The sequence below is a fragment of the Moschus berezovskii genome, chromosome 5, assembly GCF_049115385.1.
Source record: "Moschus berezovskii isolate FMDL1 chromosome 5, NW_MosBer_1.0, whole genome shotgun sequence".
Lineage (NCBI taxonomy): Eukaryota > Metazoa > Chordata > Mammalia > Artiodactyla > Moschidae > Moschus > Moschus berezovskii.
Genome location: NC_142464.1, coordinates 67847574 through 67866383, shown reverse-complemented (window position 1 = coordinate 67866383; position 18810 = coordinate 67847574). Strand labels below are relative to the sequence as shown.

The 18810-nt window shown below is 38.9% G+C and overlaps 1 protein-coding gene and 1 non-coding gene across 5 annotated transcripts in view; both read right to left on the bottom strand.

The window, feature by feature from the left end:
- The window catches only part of UBE2K (ubiquitin conjugating enzyme E2 K), a 75555-nt gene extending 61950 nt beyond the window's left edge, over positions 1 to 13605 (bottom strand). For 2 of the 4 annotated variants that reach the window (XM_055435241.2, XM_088836290.1), the window contains exon 1: positions 13393 to 13605. In XM_055435241.2, the coding sequence (XP_055291216.1) occupies positions 13393 to 13455 (63 nt within the window). In that variant the 5' untranslated portion in view covers positions 13456 to 13605. Of the gene's footprint in view, positions 1 to 2608; positions 2708 to 13392 lie in introns of all 4 variants that reach the window. The other 2 variants (XM_088836289.1, XM_088836291.1) reach the window with 2 other exon arrangements.
- Positions 13606 to 18445: 4840 nt separating this feature from the next.
- On the bottom strand, positions 18446 to 18553 carry LOC129562248 (U6 spliceosomal RNA). The gene has a single exon (XR_008687164.1). It is a non-coding gene; the product is annotated as a U6 spliceosomal RNA (small nuclear RNA).
- Between the last annotated feature and the right edge of the window lie 257 nt (positions 18554 to 18810).

The window sequence follows — 18810 nt, the reverse complement described above, 5'->3', positions numbered from 1 at the left end:
TTTGTAGGTTCTCATCAATTCAACATATGCCAGGGACCCAAGACAAAGTTCAGACTTTGTCCTAGATCCCTTCCTTTCTAATCAAATTCTCCTACTACAGTTAAGTCATCCAGCCTAAGTTTTAAACTATACCATCATTATAACTATGATGCCCTGATCTCTCTTCAGCTCTAACCTCCAGATTCACATAATCAACTGCTTGTTACTTTCTAGCCTTAAAACCTAACAAGAACAAAACAAAGTCCTCATCTTCCTCAACCTCCAGTGTGCTTTCCCCACGCCTATTTAATCACTACTACTGTTTCTTTTGTTATATCCAGCAAAACTCAGCCTTTAAATACTAAACCTTTTCTCACATCTTCAGTGTCAATTCATTCTCCACAGCAGCCAAAGTGATCTTTAAAAAGACACAAAATTCTGTCAGTAGCTTTAAATCCTCAAATGGCTTTCAGAGTCACTTAAAATCCAAACTCCTTACTTTGGGCTTATAAAGTTGTATGTGATCTGGCTCCTGCCTACATCTCCAAATTCATCTTACACCATTCTCCACCCTTATCCACAATACTCCAGTCTCAACAACCTTTTTGGCTGCAGAGACATTGCAAATTCATTCCCAACTTCAGAGACTTTAACAGTTTCCTCTGATTTGGACTGTTTTCCCCTAGAGACATGCTTTTATCATTCAGATCTCAATTTAAGTTTACAATTCTAGGAGAGGCCTTTTCTGAACACCCAATCAAAACCAACTAATTAATTTCATCAATATTATTTTATCAATGTTATTTTCATCAATATTATTATTATAGCTGTACAATATTATTATACTACTCTCCACTGCATTTATTACTTACTTGTCTGTCTTCTCTTGCCCCATTCATTGCTATATCCCCAACACATACCATGGTGCCTAGCATAGAGGGAGCCCTTAAGTATCTTTTAAAGAGCTCTTGGTACTGATAATACAAAGATGGACGAGACATGATGCCTACCTGTGAGAAGCTTGGAGTCTCATAGGGAAAAACAGCTTCAAATGATTTTAAAAATTACAGACATGGGTTTAAAGTCCCATGGGAACTGTATTCAAAGCTTCCCCCAACACCAAATTAAAAATACGCATACATATATACAAACACAGATAAAATGAAAGGAATATCAAAATTAAGATGTATCTCTATATATAAAATATTTCATAAACAAACTTTGTTTTAGAAAAAAGAATTATCTCTAGGAGTGAAATTACAGATAATTTTTACTTGAATATGGTTCCCCATATTTATCAAAGTTTAATGTTTGTTACTTTTACATGCACAGAATTTGACTATATTTAAAAGAGAAAAGCAATTATATAGTTTACATTCTTCACTACATAGTGACTATTAGCTATCTATGTGCATGTAAGAGTTGATCATCCTAATGTATGACTAAGTTAATTTTAATTTATCTTCCCAAGTATTAGCTTAAAGGTTATCTCCAAGGAACTCTTTCCCTGAGTTTAGGTTACCTCATCCTCCCAGTTCTCCTTAAACTCAACAAGCACACACAACTACCTGTTCAATGTTTTACTGTCTTCAGTTCAGTTCAGTTCAGTCACTCAGTCGTGTCCGACTCTCCGCGACCCCATGAATCACAGCACGCCAGGCCTCCCTGTCCATCACCAACTCCCGGAGTACACTCAAACTCATGTCCACAGAGTCGGTGATGCCATCCAGCCATCTCATTCTCTGTCGTCCCCGTCTCCTCCCGCCCCCAACCTTTCCTAGCATCAGAGTCTTTTCCAGTGAGTCAACTCATCGCATGAGGAGGCCAAAGTATTGCAGTTTCAGCTTTAGCATCAGTCCTTCCAATGAACACCCAGGATTGATCTCCTTTAGAATGGACTGGTTGGATCTCCTCGCAGTCCAAGGGACTCTCAAGAGTCTTCTCCAACACCACAGTTCAAAAGCATCAATTCTTCGGCGATCAGCTTTCTTCACAGTCCAACTCTCACATCCATACATGACCACGGGGAAAACCATAGCCTTGACTAGACGTACTGAACCATAATTTACTCCATAAGGGCATGGACCATGTCTATCTTATTAACAAACATAGGTGGCTTTTAATAAATATTTGTTGAATAAATGAAGAAAATGTAGAATCACTTAAGAGTTTAAACCATCAGACTTCCCCAGTGGTCCAATGGTTAAGATGCTCTACTTCCATTGCAGGGGACACAGGTTTGATCCCTGGTCAGGGAAGGTCTGTGTGCCGTGAAGTGCACCAGAAAAAGCTTAAACAGTAAGTACAGATGATGTCACATATAATACTAAATAGATGCCCCCTGAGATCATCAAAGGAGAACTAAAAAAAAAAAAGGCAGAAAAGATTCCCTTCCCACCATCTTATTTGTAAGTTTTGGACTTAGACCTGATATCACCCCAACTCAGAACCTAACTACATTATCAAAAGAAACTCAACTTCAGTGGAGGCCATCTTTATCAGCATATTCAACTCTTTCCAGTACCAGAAGTAGGATGAAAGGTATTACTTTCATAGGGCTTGGGGATTACCTTCCTGGACCTTAAGAAATCCTTAAACTGATTCAGGAAAACAAATGCCTCTTGCTTACCAGGCAACGTGTAGAGCAACGGGACAGAAAATCAGGAAGACAGGCCTCTGTCCTCAATGACGCACACTCGGTTTCACCAGGCAGGTGGAGACAAAGCACCTAAGTAAACACCTACAGATATAATCAAAATACCACCAAGCCAAGAGATATTTTTTAAAAAGTCTGACATACCCACTTAAAATTTCATCCAAATACCCATATACCCTAAACTCTTGCACATATGCATCAGCAAGAAACTGGAAATAAATCAAATATCCAATGCATAAACTATAGTATACTATACACACAAACACATTTTAAAAATAAAGGAACTACTAAAGAAAAATTTAAGAAAAATGAGGCACAGAATATTTTATATCACTGCTGAAAATCAATCCACAATTACGTACACCAATCCCAAACAGGATGGTTCACATAAAATAACAAAACCTGAAAGCAAAGCATCCCACAGTCACTTGAGAGAAAAGACTACACAGGCTAGCTAGCCCTGCATTTGTAATTACAAGAAAAATTCATAATCACACAAAGGCTAAAAATAATGAAAAGAGTAAACAGATCCGTTCTAAACCTAGGCAAAGAGCACTTTAAGCAACAGCTCTAAAAGATTAGACATCTTTTGAAGATTTGGGGCATACTTTAAATGTTACTAAGCTTACCACAATTCAGGCACCATGCTGGATGCTGAAGAGAAAAATATAAGAACCCTCAAAGAGCTCAATGATCTAGCAGGAGCAGAAAGACATATATACAATCACTAACAATATAGTAACTGCTCTAAAGATCCTGACAAAGTGATACTAGAAAAAGAGGTAATCTGCGTTCAAGTAAAGCTTATTAGGAATGGCATTTTAAAATGAGTTTTTCGAAATAAAGAAGATAAGGGCTTATTCCATGCAGACAAAACAACTCAAGAGCAAGCAATTAATTTAGTTAGCTAAAGGTTGGAGGGAGAGTGAGGGTCTGAGGTATGTTTAGGCATGCAGCTGAGTTGAGACTTGACAGGAAGCAGGTCAGGAAAGGTAGGCTAGAAATGAAAAGGTTGTGACTTCACGCAATAAGGCGTAGACAATCTAAAAGAAAATGACAAGATCATGTTTTAAAAATTAAATCCAGGGACTTCCCCAGTGGTCCAGAGGTTTTATCCTCCATGTTTTCAATGCAAAGGGGCACAGGTTTGATCTGTGGTCAGGGAACGAAGATTCCACGTGCCTCAAGGCGAGGACTAAAAAATATTTTAAAAAAATAACCCAGTAGCACAGCACCAGGGGGGTTGAATTAAAACTTGGGACAGACTAAAGGCAGAGAATTAAATGTAAATTAGCAAACTATTTTAATATAAAAAGTTTATCTAAGAAAGCCTGATCTAAGACAATTGACAAAAAGAACACAAAAGAGGAAACAAAGATTCAGGAGATATATGGAGGATGGGAGATGAAATCAGACTTATAAAGGGTAATAACAGAAGTTAAAGAAAAACCAAAATTTAGTATCAGAGCAACTGAAAGAGGAGAGCTCTAAGACAGAACTGGAAACACTGAAGAAAGGTCTCTGCATTTAACAATTTAGAAGATGTTAGTAACGCCTGAAAAAGTAAGTTCAATATGACAAGAAACTGAAGAAGCCTGAGTACAGAGTTAAAGAATGAATTAGGACTTCGCTGATGGAAGAGAGCATAAGAATCCACCTGCCAATGCAGGGACTCCAGTTCAATCCCTGGTCCAAAAGATTCCACATGCTGCAGGCAACTAAAGCCTGTGCACCACAACGCACAGGCTCTAGGGCCCACAAGCAACAACTAATGAACCTGCATGAAGCAGCAACTACTAAAACCCACACATCCTAGAACCTGTGCTCTACAACAAGAGAAGCCACCACAATGAGAAACCCAAGCACCATAAGGAAGAGCAGCCCCTGCTCATCACGAGAGAAAGCCCGTGCCCACGAAGGAAGACCCAGCACAACCAAAAACAAACAAACAAAAGGAATGAATTAACGTTTAAGAACCAAATACATGAGAATATCTTTACGATAACCAGAGTAGGCCAAAATGTTCCTTCAAGTTTTTCCAAAAGATGCTATGGGAAAATCCAAAAGAACTTTTTAGCCAATCCAATACCAAAAAAAAGCACACCACAAAGGAAAAGACAGACAAATTTGACTACTTTAAAGGTAAACTCAGTAAGACCAAAGATGTGATATCGTTAAGTGAAATAAGCCAGTAAAACAAATAATGTATAATACAGTAGTCAAATTTACAGAGACAAAAAGTAGAGTGCTGACTACAGGAGCGGGGCATGGGAGAAGTAAGGAGTTAAGTGTTTAAAGGGTACAGTTTCAATTTTACAAAATGTAGAGTCTTGGAGATGGATGGTGGTATTGATTGTACAACAATGTGAATGTACTTAACACCACTGAAATTATCCACTTAAAAATACACAAGGTGGAAAATTTTATATGAGTATTTACGACAATTTTTAAAAACAGTATTAAAAAAGACAAAAGTTAGAAATTAAGCCACATAATAGAAGTAGGCAAAATTACAGATAATTCTTACAAATCAGTAAGAAAAATACAAACCACAGAAATTCTTAAAAATGGGTAAATAACGAAAACACTAAATTTACAAAAGAAAGCCTCACAGCCAATAGACACAAAAATATGCTTAATATTTCTACTGACAAAGGAAATGAAAATTAAAATAAGCTACCATTTCATATCCATCAGACTGACAAAAATCTAAATTTTGCAGATGTCAGGTCACTAGAATTCTTACAGATTTCTAGAGGGAGTGTAAATTGATACAATCACTGGGAGAACAATAATGCAATATCCAATCATGCAGAAGATACAAATACAGTCAGATCCTGCAAATCTACTTCCTAAAAAATACCCAAGAAAACATTTATAATAATGTTCAGTGTGTCTTTTTTATAACTATATGCCATCAACAGGAGAATGAATTTTAAAAACTGACAGAATATACAGCTGACCTTTAAACAACAAGGGGGTTAGGGATGCCAAACCTCTGCTCAGACAAAAATCGAAGTATAACTTATAGTTGGCCCTCCATATACAGTCTCTCCGCATCTACACATTCAACCAACAGTGAATCATTGTGAACTGCAGTATTTACTATTGAAAAAAATCCACATACAAGTAGATTCATGCAGTTTAAACCCATGTTGGTCAACTGCAGTTTAAAACTGAAGAACTAGAGCAATTTATGCATTGTCACAGGTAATCCTTAAAAAACAACGCTGAGAAGAAAAGTTGCAGGAGATGCAGAATATTATAACCATCTAAGAAGTTTTTCTAAAAATTTTAAAACACTAAAAAGTGACCTTACACTCAAAAATATGTTTATCAGTAGTAAAAAATATGTATGGGAGGGATATACTCAACTTCAGCGTAATGGTTACTTCCAAGAAGGAGAGTACAGAATAGAGAAAAAGTTAGAAAAGTGAGCTTCCTCTGTAGGTTTTATTTCTTGGAAGGTTGAGAAGGGGCTAAAGCCAGTGTGAGGATTAAGATCTATTAAATCTGGACCATAGATATAAAGGTTCATATATTATTTCTAAACTTCAAAGTCTAAAATGTAATTTTTAAAAGCATCTTTAGAAATAATGGATTGGAAGCAAGTGGCATATGATTATTCTTTCCACCATAAGTTGTTAAATGGAGTCAGAGACCTGGTTTTAAACCCCTGCTTGGACAAAAAAGCCTGGAGCACTGCTGTCCACAGGGTCAGAAAGAGTTGGACATCTCTTAGCAACTGAACCACCACCACCACCACCAAGTTACTTGACACTGTGGAAAGTTAATTTCTTCAGAGCTACAACTTTCTAACCTGTAATAGAAGCAACCCTTCTCATCAGGCTGTCATAGATATAAAATACCAGATAGCAGGCATTCAACTATAGGTAGTTATTATTTTAAATTTGCAGTAAAAGAAAAGAACTAAATGGAGGGAAATGGCAAGGGTTTTGAATGCAATGAACTAGCCTCACCTTTTCAGAATTACATAGTAGAACATACCATTGATGTCAGATGGATGTGACTACCACTTTCTAGCTTCCAAGACCCAATTTTAAAATAAGGATTTTACAAAGGAATTCAAAATTGTACACCACAGGATTAGAATCTGGATTCCATGGTCCAGTTAAAGGAGACCAGAGTCATGTGAAGAAATTCAAAATAATCCCACTGTCTCCTTAAGAAAGACTAACCAACATTTTCAGAACTAAGTCCAAATATACTTTTGTATTCCCCTCGGCCACCAATCCCCATAGGTTACTTACACACAAAGAAATATTATCAGAAGTATAAAGTCGCTCATCACCTTAAGCCTTTTCTGGAGCCACATTCACACAGAACTATCACTGAACCACTGAAGGAAACTTTTATGATCCAAGGACAACAATAAGCAGAATATGAAAGTATAATTAATTCAGACATCTTCACAACTATCCACTTACTGAATATTCCAAGCACTGCTCTAAGCACTGAAAAGACTTTTGATCTCCTATTTTCAGAGAAGAAAACTGAAATAGTCAGTGCTGTAGGTATTAAGCTGAAAAGCCAAGACTGAAATTCCAAAGCCCACACTCTTAGTCACTAAGCTAAACTTACTACATTATGCTTACGAAACTAAGTATCTCTGCCTCCTGTCAAACTTAAGTTCTCACACCAAGATAGAAAAGCAGAATATATTTAAAGATTAATGCAATTCTCAATACTGAATGACATGTCATCCATTGTTGTAATGATACTTAGTTTTATTAGCATTCAACTTTTATAGTATTGTTTATGAAAAATACCATCTCATAAAGCAACCATATATAACGGCTGGAGTAAATTGGTATGCAAAAAACCTGGACGAGGGGGCTTCCCTGGTGGCACAGTGGTTAAGTATCTGCCTGCCAATGCAGGGTACACAGGTTCGATCCCTAGTCGGGGAAGATCCCACGTGCTGCGGGGTGATGTGCCCGTGTGCCGCAACTACTGAAGCCTGTGTGCCTAGTCTGCTCCTCAACAAGACAAGCCACTGCAATGAGAAGCCTGAGCCCCACAAGGAAGAGCAGCCCCTGCTCGCTACAACTAGAGAAAGCCCACATTGAGTAACGAAGACTCAAAACCAAAAAAACAAAAATCTTAAAAAAAAAAAACCACAACCCAGGTGAAGTTCACCATTAACCAGATCTATGTATCACTGAACAACAATCTCTTTAGGCTTCAGTTTCCTCAACTTACAGATGAGGTTTTTCACCTAGATCTAAGGTCTCTTTCAACTGAAACATTCAATGCATTTTAATACATTCTCTAGACACTATTAATATATTTTCTGAACAAAGACTTTGAAAGACAGCTTTTGAAAATCTTTAAAATTAAATCATATAGTATATGCTCTTCTGTCTATCCTTTTACTCAAACATATCCAAAGCTAACCTGTGTTATTAAAATCAGGAAACTGACTGGAAAGAGGTGGGTGTGGGGATTCTGATGATGCTGGTAATATTAACATTGTTTGTTTTGGGTGTTGGTCACACTTTTATCATATGTGCTTTGTATATTACCATTTATTATTTTGATCTGAAAAAGGCAGTTTTCCCCCAAAGATAACTTATGTGTTCTAACTCCACAACTATGTTTGTGTATATTAGAGGTGTGCAACCTTTCTGTTATTAATATATAAATGTTTCCAGCTTAATTTTGTCCACAACTCCTGCTCCCTAATTCCAATTCAGGAGTCTACAGAAGAGATCATTTACTTATAAATTATACAGTACTCCTGTAATTCTTTTAAGACTGTCTCCTGAAATTCAGTCTTAACTTTCCTTTGGAACAGAGCTCAACAACCTCTCTTCCTACATACACACACCCTCAGAATTCCCACAGCACTGATTCTCTCCATCTATCATTTTTATCTGTCTCCAACCAGGTAAGTCTTTCAGGGCTGTTTGCAAATATCCTCAATAAATGCTGATAACATATTTACTGAGAAACAAAAAAACATATTCTTTATAAAGGGATGATCTGCAAAGGAATCCCAGATGATTGATGGACACACCAAAGCCTTTAAAAAATTAAAAAAAGAAATGCACCCCAAAGAGTATTACTTGGACAGGCTTTTAATTTTTTTAACTCAGTCAATAACACACCCAGAACCTCATAAGACTAAGCTACACTGAACTAAAAACTTACATAGCTGTAAAAACAAATCGCTTTTCTACTAGTAAAAAATTGTTCAAATTCTAGTTACATTAGTTTATAGCAGGAAATTTCACCTTTGTCTTTACTAGAAAGGAAAAAGTTTAAAAGAAAAAGATAATAATTAATTGATAAACCAGGGGCAAAGTCTTAAAAACAGAACACTCAAAGCTAGTAGTAGTCATGCTATACTAATTTTCTTGTACTGTTACCGTCCATTCATCTTTTAGATGAATTATACTACAAACTCTATATAGTTAACTGTCTTAATGTTCTTCTAAAGAGTGCTGTCTACAGCAGTGGTTCTCAACATTTGACAAAGTATGGAGACATTTTTAGTTGATACAATGGCAGGGAAATGGTAGGGAGGTGGGAGGAAGATTGCCTGTGCTATTGGCATCTAGTGCTCTTAGTCAGCAATTGTGCTAAACATCCTACAATGCACAGAAGAACCACCCACAACAAAGAAGTCATTACCTGCCCCACACGTCAACACTGCCAAGGTTGAGAAACCATGGTCAATAGAAATTAAAAGACTTCCCTTTAAAGATTTGTAACTAGTTCTATACAGAATAATCAAATATATAAAATTTAAAATGACAACAGGTACAAAAATCCATTTAAATACTTAAGGGAAATTTATACAATAGTAGTTTTCATGAAACCAATTTGCTAATGCCACATATTTAAATATTCCCTATGAGAATTCTAGAAAATGTTAGCAAAGTGCAGTTACAATATGAAAAAAACTACAGGTACCATACAGGACAAGAACAAACAAGGGTATGTGGACTGATTTACAGGCATTTTACTTCCGTGAACTTCAAATTTAAAAATATTTTGCATACTGAAATGGAAGCAAACCTTTAATTACAGGTAATGCTTAATGTTTAATGCAACCAAGGTCCGTCTAGTCAAGGCTATGGTTTTTCCTGTGGTCATGTATGGATGTGAGAGTTGGACTATGAAGAAGGCTGATCGCCGAAGAATTGATGCTTTTGAACTGTGGTGCTGGAGAAGACTCTTCAGAGTCCCTTGTACTGCAAGGAGATCCAACCAGTCCATTCTAGAGGCGATCAATCCTGGGTGTTCATTGGAGGGACTGATGCTAAAGCTGAAACTGCAATACTTTGGCCATCTCATGCGACTCACCGGAAAAGACTGATGCTGGGAAAGGTTGGGGGCAGGAGGAGAAGGGGACGACAGAGAATGAGATGGCTGGATGGCATCACCGACTCTATGGACATGAGTTTGGGTGAACTCCGGGAGTTGGTGATGGACAGGGAGGCCTTGGCGTGCTGTGATTCATGGGGTCGCAGAGTCGGACACAACTGAGCGACTGAACTGAACTGAATGCTTAATGTTTAAACAATTAAATTAGGCTGCATTTAAATCTTTTAATCACTAATACAAACCAGGTTCAATTATTTTTAAATAATTAAAAGTATGCCTACACTTGACAAGTCAGGACAGCATGGTATAATATAAACACAAGCAAACTTAGATCTAAATCCCAAAGATGTATGTTTGCAGACAAATAATTTAACTTCTCTGAATCTCATTTTTTCTCATCTAAGAAATAAAAAATCTAATTCAAGGACCTGTTCTTGAAAATTAGCAGTAATGTATATAAACAAATGGAGCTGCTAGTTCCTTTACAAACGGTGGTTGTTAATACCAGTAACAACTTATAATAAATAATATAACCTATGAGTACAGATTATAGCTTTACTTTGTCCTCATAAGCTACAATTCACTTATGTAATTCAACTAATAAAACACCTATTAAGTGTACTTTAAATCAATTTTCTATTCCTTGCAACTCTGAAATATTAAACTTATAGATTTAAATAAATTAATATCTCAGACAAGCAACAGATTTCCAAACATAGTCTCACGGAAAAAAGGCCTACATGGTTTATTTATTTTTAGTAAATAACATATTAGCATGACTCAAAATTCCAAAGGACTCTTTTGATGCCTGTTGCCCCAGACACCCAATTATCCTACAGAGAAACAATGTTACCAATTTCTCATTAATCCTTTCACCTATACAAATACACACACTCCCCTACTTCTGACAGTAATGGTGGCCTCCTGGCACTACTCTGATTCTACCCTGTACTTTCCACATTTATCTTGAGGCTGTATTTTAATTAACAACACATTCTAACAGTGGCCATTTACAACTTCTTACCACCAGGTGTAAGCTATCTTTACAAAGACACTTAAAAGGGGGAGAGGAAATCCTTAAAATCAATCAAGATTCTTAGTAAACATAAAAATATGAAATAAACTTTGGTAAAATGAAGATTTACATAGATGACATGAGGAAATACTTGACTTCAATGTAGTGAAAATAATCAACATAATCCACCTATAGAATTGGACTTAAGTATCAATGAAATAAAATATATTGGTGAAAATAAAGCTATTTATTGATTATATAGTCAATATTAAATTATCTGACCCTTTCCTAAATGTTCTTTCTGGAAGAAGTTTCATTCCAGATTTATAAAGGCACTGTTAAAAAAATAATTTTCCTGTTTGGATTTTGTTTTCTTCCTCTGAAACACTACGTCACTTTAAACAAGGTTTCATCATTGCTTATATAGAAAAAGCTGTATTATTTTAACAATATACATTACCAGAGCAATACAAGATTTCTTTTAAACTTCAAGTACTAAGAATATCATGGTGAAAAGTCACCTCACCTAATGCAGAGACTATAGGAATTACGAGAGCAGTGACCACTTTTAAGTAATAGAAAATAAAGCATTAAAGTCTTATATTAAGTTTCAGGCTTGTGCAACAGTATTACAGAAGAAAAGTTCTAGGCTACTGGCAATAATATTAGCTGCAAACTTGCATTAGGAAGATACATGTCAAGTATCCTGGAAAATATTTTCTTACTGAAAGAAAAATTTAGAACCACTGTCTCACTATATATCACAGTGCAGGTATTTATGATTCTTCTTCTGCACTGTACCACAAAAACACAAAGTCATCCTTCCATTCAGAGTTTTGGCACTTGAACAAATACAGGGGTCAGAGTTCATACACATGCTCTGTAAAACCAATCATTATATACTATTATATTCAATAAATCTGCTAGGATTTGGCATTTTTTTTAAAGAATCTTCTCCACGTCTAACTGTAAAGACACACAATCCCTTCATATTCAGTGGCACAAATAAAGTTCAAGGGCTTGCTTTCAGACTTGTCAATAACTCATCACATACTTAGAATGCTGAATTTCACAAATCATTGAGATCATTATAGTACCAAGGTAAGAGAAAAACCCAAACAGCAATAATATATTCGATAATGATATTTGACATCCTGAAAGTAACCATTCAGTATTTTTAATCTTTGTTGAGTTCAAGGAGGAAAAACAAACTAGCATTCTTGTTGATTTTGGGTGTGAAAAGCTGTACTATACTTTCATAATTTTGAGTCAAATTACCAAAACACTTAAAATACATTAACAAATGTGGCCAATATCAGCGTATCTAAAATTTCTACAGGACTCAAGAGTAGCTTGAGACAAAAAATTTTTTAATCATTTCAGATATATGTTGGAGTAAACCTACTTAATAAAAGAAACATAACAATGTATTAATCTGAAACCTCATGTTTTTAAGTAGGACAGTTTTTCAAAAGTAAGAATTAACTATGGGGACATCATAATGAAGTTACATGGCACAACACAACAGTGTCACAGAGGCATTGTCTTTAGGACAGACTCTCTCATCTGTAACTTGTGAACAGTATTTTGAAATAAGCTACTCATACACTTCATTATTTTTTCCTAATCCTAGCTAAAAATATTTAAACGTCTTTAATATACCGATGTATATTTAATATGCCTTTACCTAGTCAAAAAGCTTCAGATGTCAATCGAAAAAGAGGCCTAGAATGTCGGAGTAAGTGGAAATGAGATAATGGTCTAATACGGAATTAATCTCCTATCTCAGGTGAAAATTCCCTTATCGCCCACTCAAATAAGCTAGTACCCCATTATGTCTTCTCATCTCTCCCAACACCCAACCGAGAGGGAGTTAACTCCGAACGTCCTTCTTTCATCAATCACTCCTTCCGTAAGGAAAGGAGGGTGGCAGCCAGACCGCCTATAACCCAGAATACCCTGAAAAGTGTGGGCCTTTGAGCGGCGCGGCTCTCCGGATCCAGTTACCACCTTTCCCCTTCCCCCAACCTACTTCCCGGGTTTTCTCAGGCCCGGCCTGCTACCTCCCCACCCTACAGTCACACTTCAGCTGCTGCCGCTGCCGTGGGGCGCTCTCCCGAGCTCGCACCCGCCGACAGGCGCCCTTTCTCCCTCTGCCCCCGAAACCTTCTTCCTCCCCAGAGCCCCCGCCCGCGAGACCGTCCAGCCCAGGGCCCGGGGAGGGGAGGGGAAGGCGGCGGCAGGAGCGGGAGACGGCCGCTTCCCCAACAGGCACAAGGGCGGCCGCAGAGAAGGCCGACCCGGGGCTACCAGGGACGTCGGGACTGCCACCGGAAGGGCCCTCCCGCCCCGGGCTGCTGTGGGGGACGTCCGGGAGTTCATTTCTGACCTCCTCGCTCTTCAGCACCTCCTTGAACTCCCGCTTGATTCGCTGCACCGCGATGTTGGCCATGTCTCCGCCCGCAGCTGATTCGTACCCGCCTCCTCCGCCACCGCTACGACCACCGCCACCGCCGCCACCTCTTCCTCCACCGCCTCCTCCCCCGGCGATTCACACCCGACCACACGAACGCTGCCACCGCCACCCCGGCCGCCGCACTATCTTCAGTGTGGAATCACCTCCGCGCCCGGCCACCAAAATGGCGCCGGGTCCGCGCATGCGCACGACGCGCACCCAGCCGGGCGGCGCAGCCGCTGCCGCTGTAGCCTCAGACGCCTGAGCCGCGAACCTGCGCCGCGCTGTGCGGCGCGCCTCTGCCTGCGCTGCGGCCGCGTGGCTCCGCCCTGCCGGCGTCTGCAGCCAGGCGGGTGCGGCTTCCGCGCGGGCCAGGGCTTCCCGGGCCTGCCGGGTCGTCTCCGGCGCCTTCGCCCCTGTACGGACGGAGGTGGTACCGGTGGAGGCTTCCAGACCTTCGCCTCTAACCGAAGGTTCGAGTCCAACCCGGCGGGTTCGCGCGGCCCCTCTCGGCTTGGAGCGCCGCCCTGACTCAGCCAGACCACGGGCTTAAAGTATCCGGCTGTGTCTAGTGTCGGAAAACACTGTCCGGGAACTCGGTCTGGCCCATTTTCTATTGGTTCTGAAAAGCCACTGCGGTTCGTTTTTGTCCTGCAGCCGTTACGGTTCTATTACTGCAGTCATCCCGGGATTTTTCCAGGTACAACAAATCATTACATTAAGTATGGCCATTGTTGTATCTCAGTTGTAGTTGAGACCGGGTCTCAGTGGAGATGCCTGGGATGGGTTTAGAAGCCAGATGTTGATCTTTGGCCTGCTTAGATAATTAATAACTAGCCGTGGAACTAAAACCATAGCTTTAAAACTTGAATGTACATTATCAGGATCCCTGGAGAGCTTAAGAAAAAACAAAAAAGAGTGTAAGGTGGGCCTAATTTGCATTTTTAGCAGGTTCCCAGGTGCTGCTGCTCGTGCTGCTGGTTCAGAGACCACAGTATGAAAACCACTGAACTAAGATACGTGAAAATAGTTTATGTTAAAGGGAAAACTGGAGAAACATAGCTATGCTTCTTGGGGAGGAAGGGCAGCTTTACTTCTATAAGCCTAGAGTGTACAACCGTGGCTGGTGCTAGTAGGCACTCAATGAATACTGAGTGAATAAAGGAATAAAGAGTAAATTTTTAAGTGGGAAGTAAATTTGAGAGGCAATTTAAAAGTGGTTGCTAGGGCGGTTTTGATACTAAGGGATGCTTTGAGTAGAAAACATTTTGTAATAAATAATATTTATTTAGAAGTTTATATTTCATGCACTTCTTTCACCTAACTAATCAGTAAAGCATCCTGTTAGGAAAATATCACAAATACACCATCTTAGCAAAAATTACTAAAATTGTGGCAGTAAAAAAAAATAAGCCCCTGGGTATGAGTCATTCAGTGGAGGCACATGGCAAAAAAAGAATTTCTTGAACTTCTGCCGCAGGAACCAAAAGGGGATTTTAAATTCCAACCCTCTTCCATACCAGCTGTCTCTCTTTCAACCTTGGTTTCCTCTTCTGCAAAATAAGGAAGCTGGATGAGATGATCTCTTCCAAGTTTTAAGAGTTTAGAATTCTAAAGCATCATCTGGAAACATTCCCCTAAACGGAAAAACTGTAAAAACCCTTCCAGCAGAGCCCCCTAGTGGTCCTAAGGCGAACCAACCATACATGTGAGTCATGGCACAATAAAATATGGTAGAATGTATAAGTGTTGCAATGCTTTGTATGTTTGTGCAGTACATTAAAAATATTTCAATGTGTGGAAAAAACTTTTTGAATACTTTTACCTTTATCACTTTAATTCAGTCCCCAATATTAATCTTGGCTCTTCAAAGAAATTTAAAACACTCAAATCACAGGGGAACTAATTAGAAGGGTATGCTAATTTCTTTGGGGAAGAGAAGTTTGGTAATTTTTAAATGCACATAATCACTGGCCCTAAAATTCCACTTTCACTCCATTTTTACAGTCCTTCCTATTTACAGTCCTATTAAAGTCCTTCATATTTACAGAATAGGAGGCAACTGCCAATTAATTGACATGAGGCAATCCTCAAAATACATTTTAGGGAGAAAACACTATGCTGAAAGTGATGTGGTATCGTGGATTGGACCCTGGAGCCAAAAGGACATAATTACTGAAATCTGAATAAATTTTGTAATTTAGTTAATAGTGTAACACTGTTAATTTCTTAGTTTGATATGGTACTATGATTATGTAAGATGCTAACATTAATAGAAGTTAATAAAGGGTATACAAAATTATCTGAAACATTTCTGTAAATCCAAAATTATTCCAAAAGAAAAAGTTTACTTAAAAAATCATTATTGGGACTTTTCTGGTAGTCCAGTGGCTAAGACTGCATGCTCCCAATGCAGGGTGCCCAGGTTCGATCCCTGGTCAGGGAACTAGATCACACATGCCTCAACTAAGAGTTCATATGCCACAGCTGAACATCTTGCATGCTGCAACTAAGACCCAGTGCAGCCAAATAAATAAATAATTACTGTTTTTAAAAAATTACGATTCTGTCCAGATTGTGTATAATATACCACCATTTATGTGAGGTAAGAAAGGAATATGTTTGTGTATATGCTTGTGAATCCATAAAATATCACTGGAAAAATACATCAGAAACTGACAGCAGTGGTAATCTCTGAGATAGCAATTTAAGTTCCTCGGGGAAGGCAAAGTGGGAGACTTTTCATCGTGTATCCTATTGTATATTTTACCTATTCAAAACTAAATTTAAAGAAATGAATTTCCAGAATGCATGTTATAATCTCTTTGCTGTTATAAGTTAGTGCTGATTACTTCATTAAATAATTAAGTAAATAATTATTGAATGCCTACTGTGTGCCAAACGTGATCTAATCCCTGGAGGCATACCAGTGAACAAGATCAAAAAAACCCTCAAATCGTAGGTTTTACATTCTAGCAAGGATAAGGAAATACTCATCTCAGAGTATAATCTGCAGTCACCTGGGAAGAGAGATCCCTGAGATGTCTGCAATGCCTGAACTATTATCAAAATAAAACTAAGACATTATTTTCCTTTTTACTGTGTTGACATAGGCACTGATGATGTAAAAGCAGTGTGTGTGTGTTGGTCACGTCAGACTCTTTGCAGCCCCCAGAGGATCTTCCCAGCTCAGGAATCGAGCCCTGGTCTGCTGCATTGCAGGCAGACTTCACCGTTTGAGCTACAGGGAAGTCTTTTTTTTTTTTTTTTTAATGGTATTATGGTGTTTGTAAAAGCAGTAGTGAGCAAAAAAATTACTGTGCTATTAATGTTACTAAAGTCATCCACTCACTATTTAGAACTGTCTGTTTCACTTTAGAATGTCTTCACTGAAGCAGTCGGGATTGTTAATTAAACCTCAACTTTCAAATAAAGTCTTAATGTTTGATACATGGAAAGGGAGTTTCCCTGGTGGCTAAGACAGTGAAAATTCTGCCTGCAATGCAAGACCCGGGTTTGATCCTTGGATTGAGAAGATCCCCTGGAGAAGGGAATTGGCAACCCACTCAAGTATTCTTGCCTGGAGAATTCCATGGACAGAGGAGCCTGGCGGGCTACAGTCCATGGGGTGTCTAGGAGTTGGATACGACTGAGACACACACACACACACGCACACGAAAAGGATACATAAAGGACTTCTGTATACCAAAGCTCATGGTAAAGCACTTGTGCAAAATGGTGGAGCTGCAAGCTGAACTTAATCATTTTTTTCATAGAACACCATTTTCACTTAATGATTGAGATAAATAACTTTTCTTAAGTGTTGGCTATTTGGCAGGTGATTTATCAAAAATGAACAACGTAAGCTATCACATCAAGGAAAATAACTGACAGAATTTGTTAAACATGATAAATTCAAGCTTTCAACTGAAAATTAAAGTTTTACAAAACATGTCTGCCTCTGTGACTTGATAGCTTCCCAATATGCTTCAAGACCTTTCTGATTATATTGGGTGATATTGACAAATGTGATTACTAGAAATTATACAATGGAGTATGTCAACATTTGGAAGATCTGCATAAATTAGTGAGGTAATAATTGGTCCAAATACCAACGCATAGTATTACAAAATCATCATGGGGAAAACATCAATTCAAGGATCAAGACAGACTGATGGATTTTATTTTATTTTTTTTATTGGAGGCTAATTACTTTACAATATTATATTGGTTGGTTTTGCCATATATTGACATGAATCTGCCCCGGGTATACATGTGTTCCCCTTCTTGAACCCCCCTCCTACCTCCCTCCTCCCCATATCCTCCCTCTGGGTCATCCCCGTGCACCAGCCCTGAGCTTCCTGTATCATGCGTCGAACCTGGACTGGTGATTCGTTTCACATATGATAATATACATGTTTCAATGCCATTCTCCCAAATCATCCCACCCTCACCCTCTCCCACAGAGTCCCAAAGACTGTTCTATACACCTGTGTCTCTTTTGCTGTCTCGTATACAGGGTTAAGGTTATCCTCTTTCTAAATTCCATATATATGCGTTAGTATACTGTATTGATGTTTTTCTTTCTGCCTTACTTCACTCTGCATAATAGGCTCCAGTTTTATCCACCTCATTAGAACTGCTTCAAATGTATTCTTTTTAATGGCTGAGTAATACTCCATTGTCGGAGAAGGCAATGGCAAGCCACTCCAGTACTCTTGCCTAGAAAATCCCATGGATGGAGGAGCCTGGTAGGCTGCAGTCCGTGGGGTCACTAAGGGTCAGACCGACTGAGCGACTTCACTTTCACTTTTCACTTTCACACATTGGAGAAGGAAATGGCAACCCACTCCAGTGTTCTTTCCTGGAGAATCCCAGGGACGGGGGAGCCTGGTGGGCTGCTGTCTATGGGGTCACACAGAGTCGGACACGACTGAAGTGACTTAGCATAGCATAGCAATACTCCATTGTGTATATGTACCAAAGCAAAAATGTGGAACGCTTCACGAATTTGCGTGTCATCGTTGCACAGGGGCCATGCTAATCTTCTCTGTATTGTTCCAATTTTTAGTATATGTGCTGCTGAAGCGAGCACAGACTGATGGATTTTAATGTAAAAAAGTTCATTCGTAACATTTCAGCTAACCTTTGAGGAATTACCATTTGTCTAGATTCAGTGTAGTGTTAATAATATCCACAGTTATTTGAAAAGGTTATTAAAATATTCCTTCCCTTTCCAATCTGCATAAGGCTGCTGCTACTGCTAAGTCACTTCAGTCGTGTCCGACCCTATGTGACCCCATAGACGGAAGCCCACCAGGCTCCCCCGTCCCTGGGATTCTCCAGGCAAGA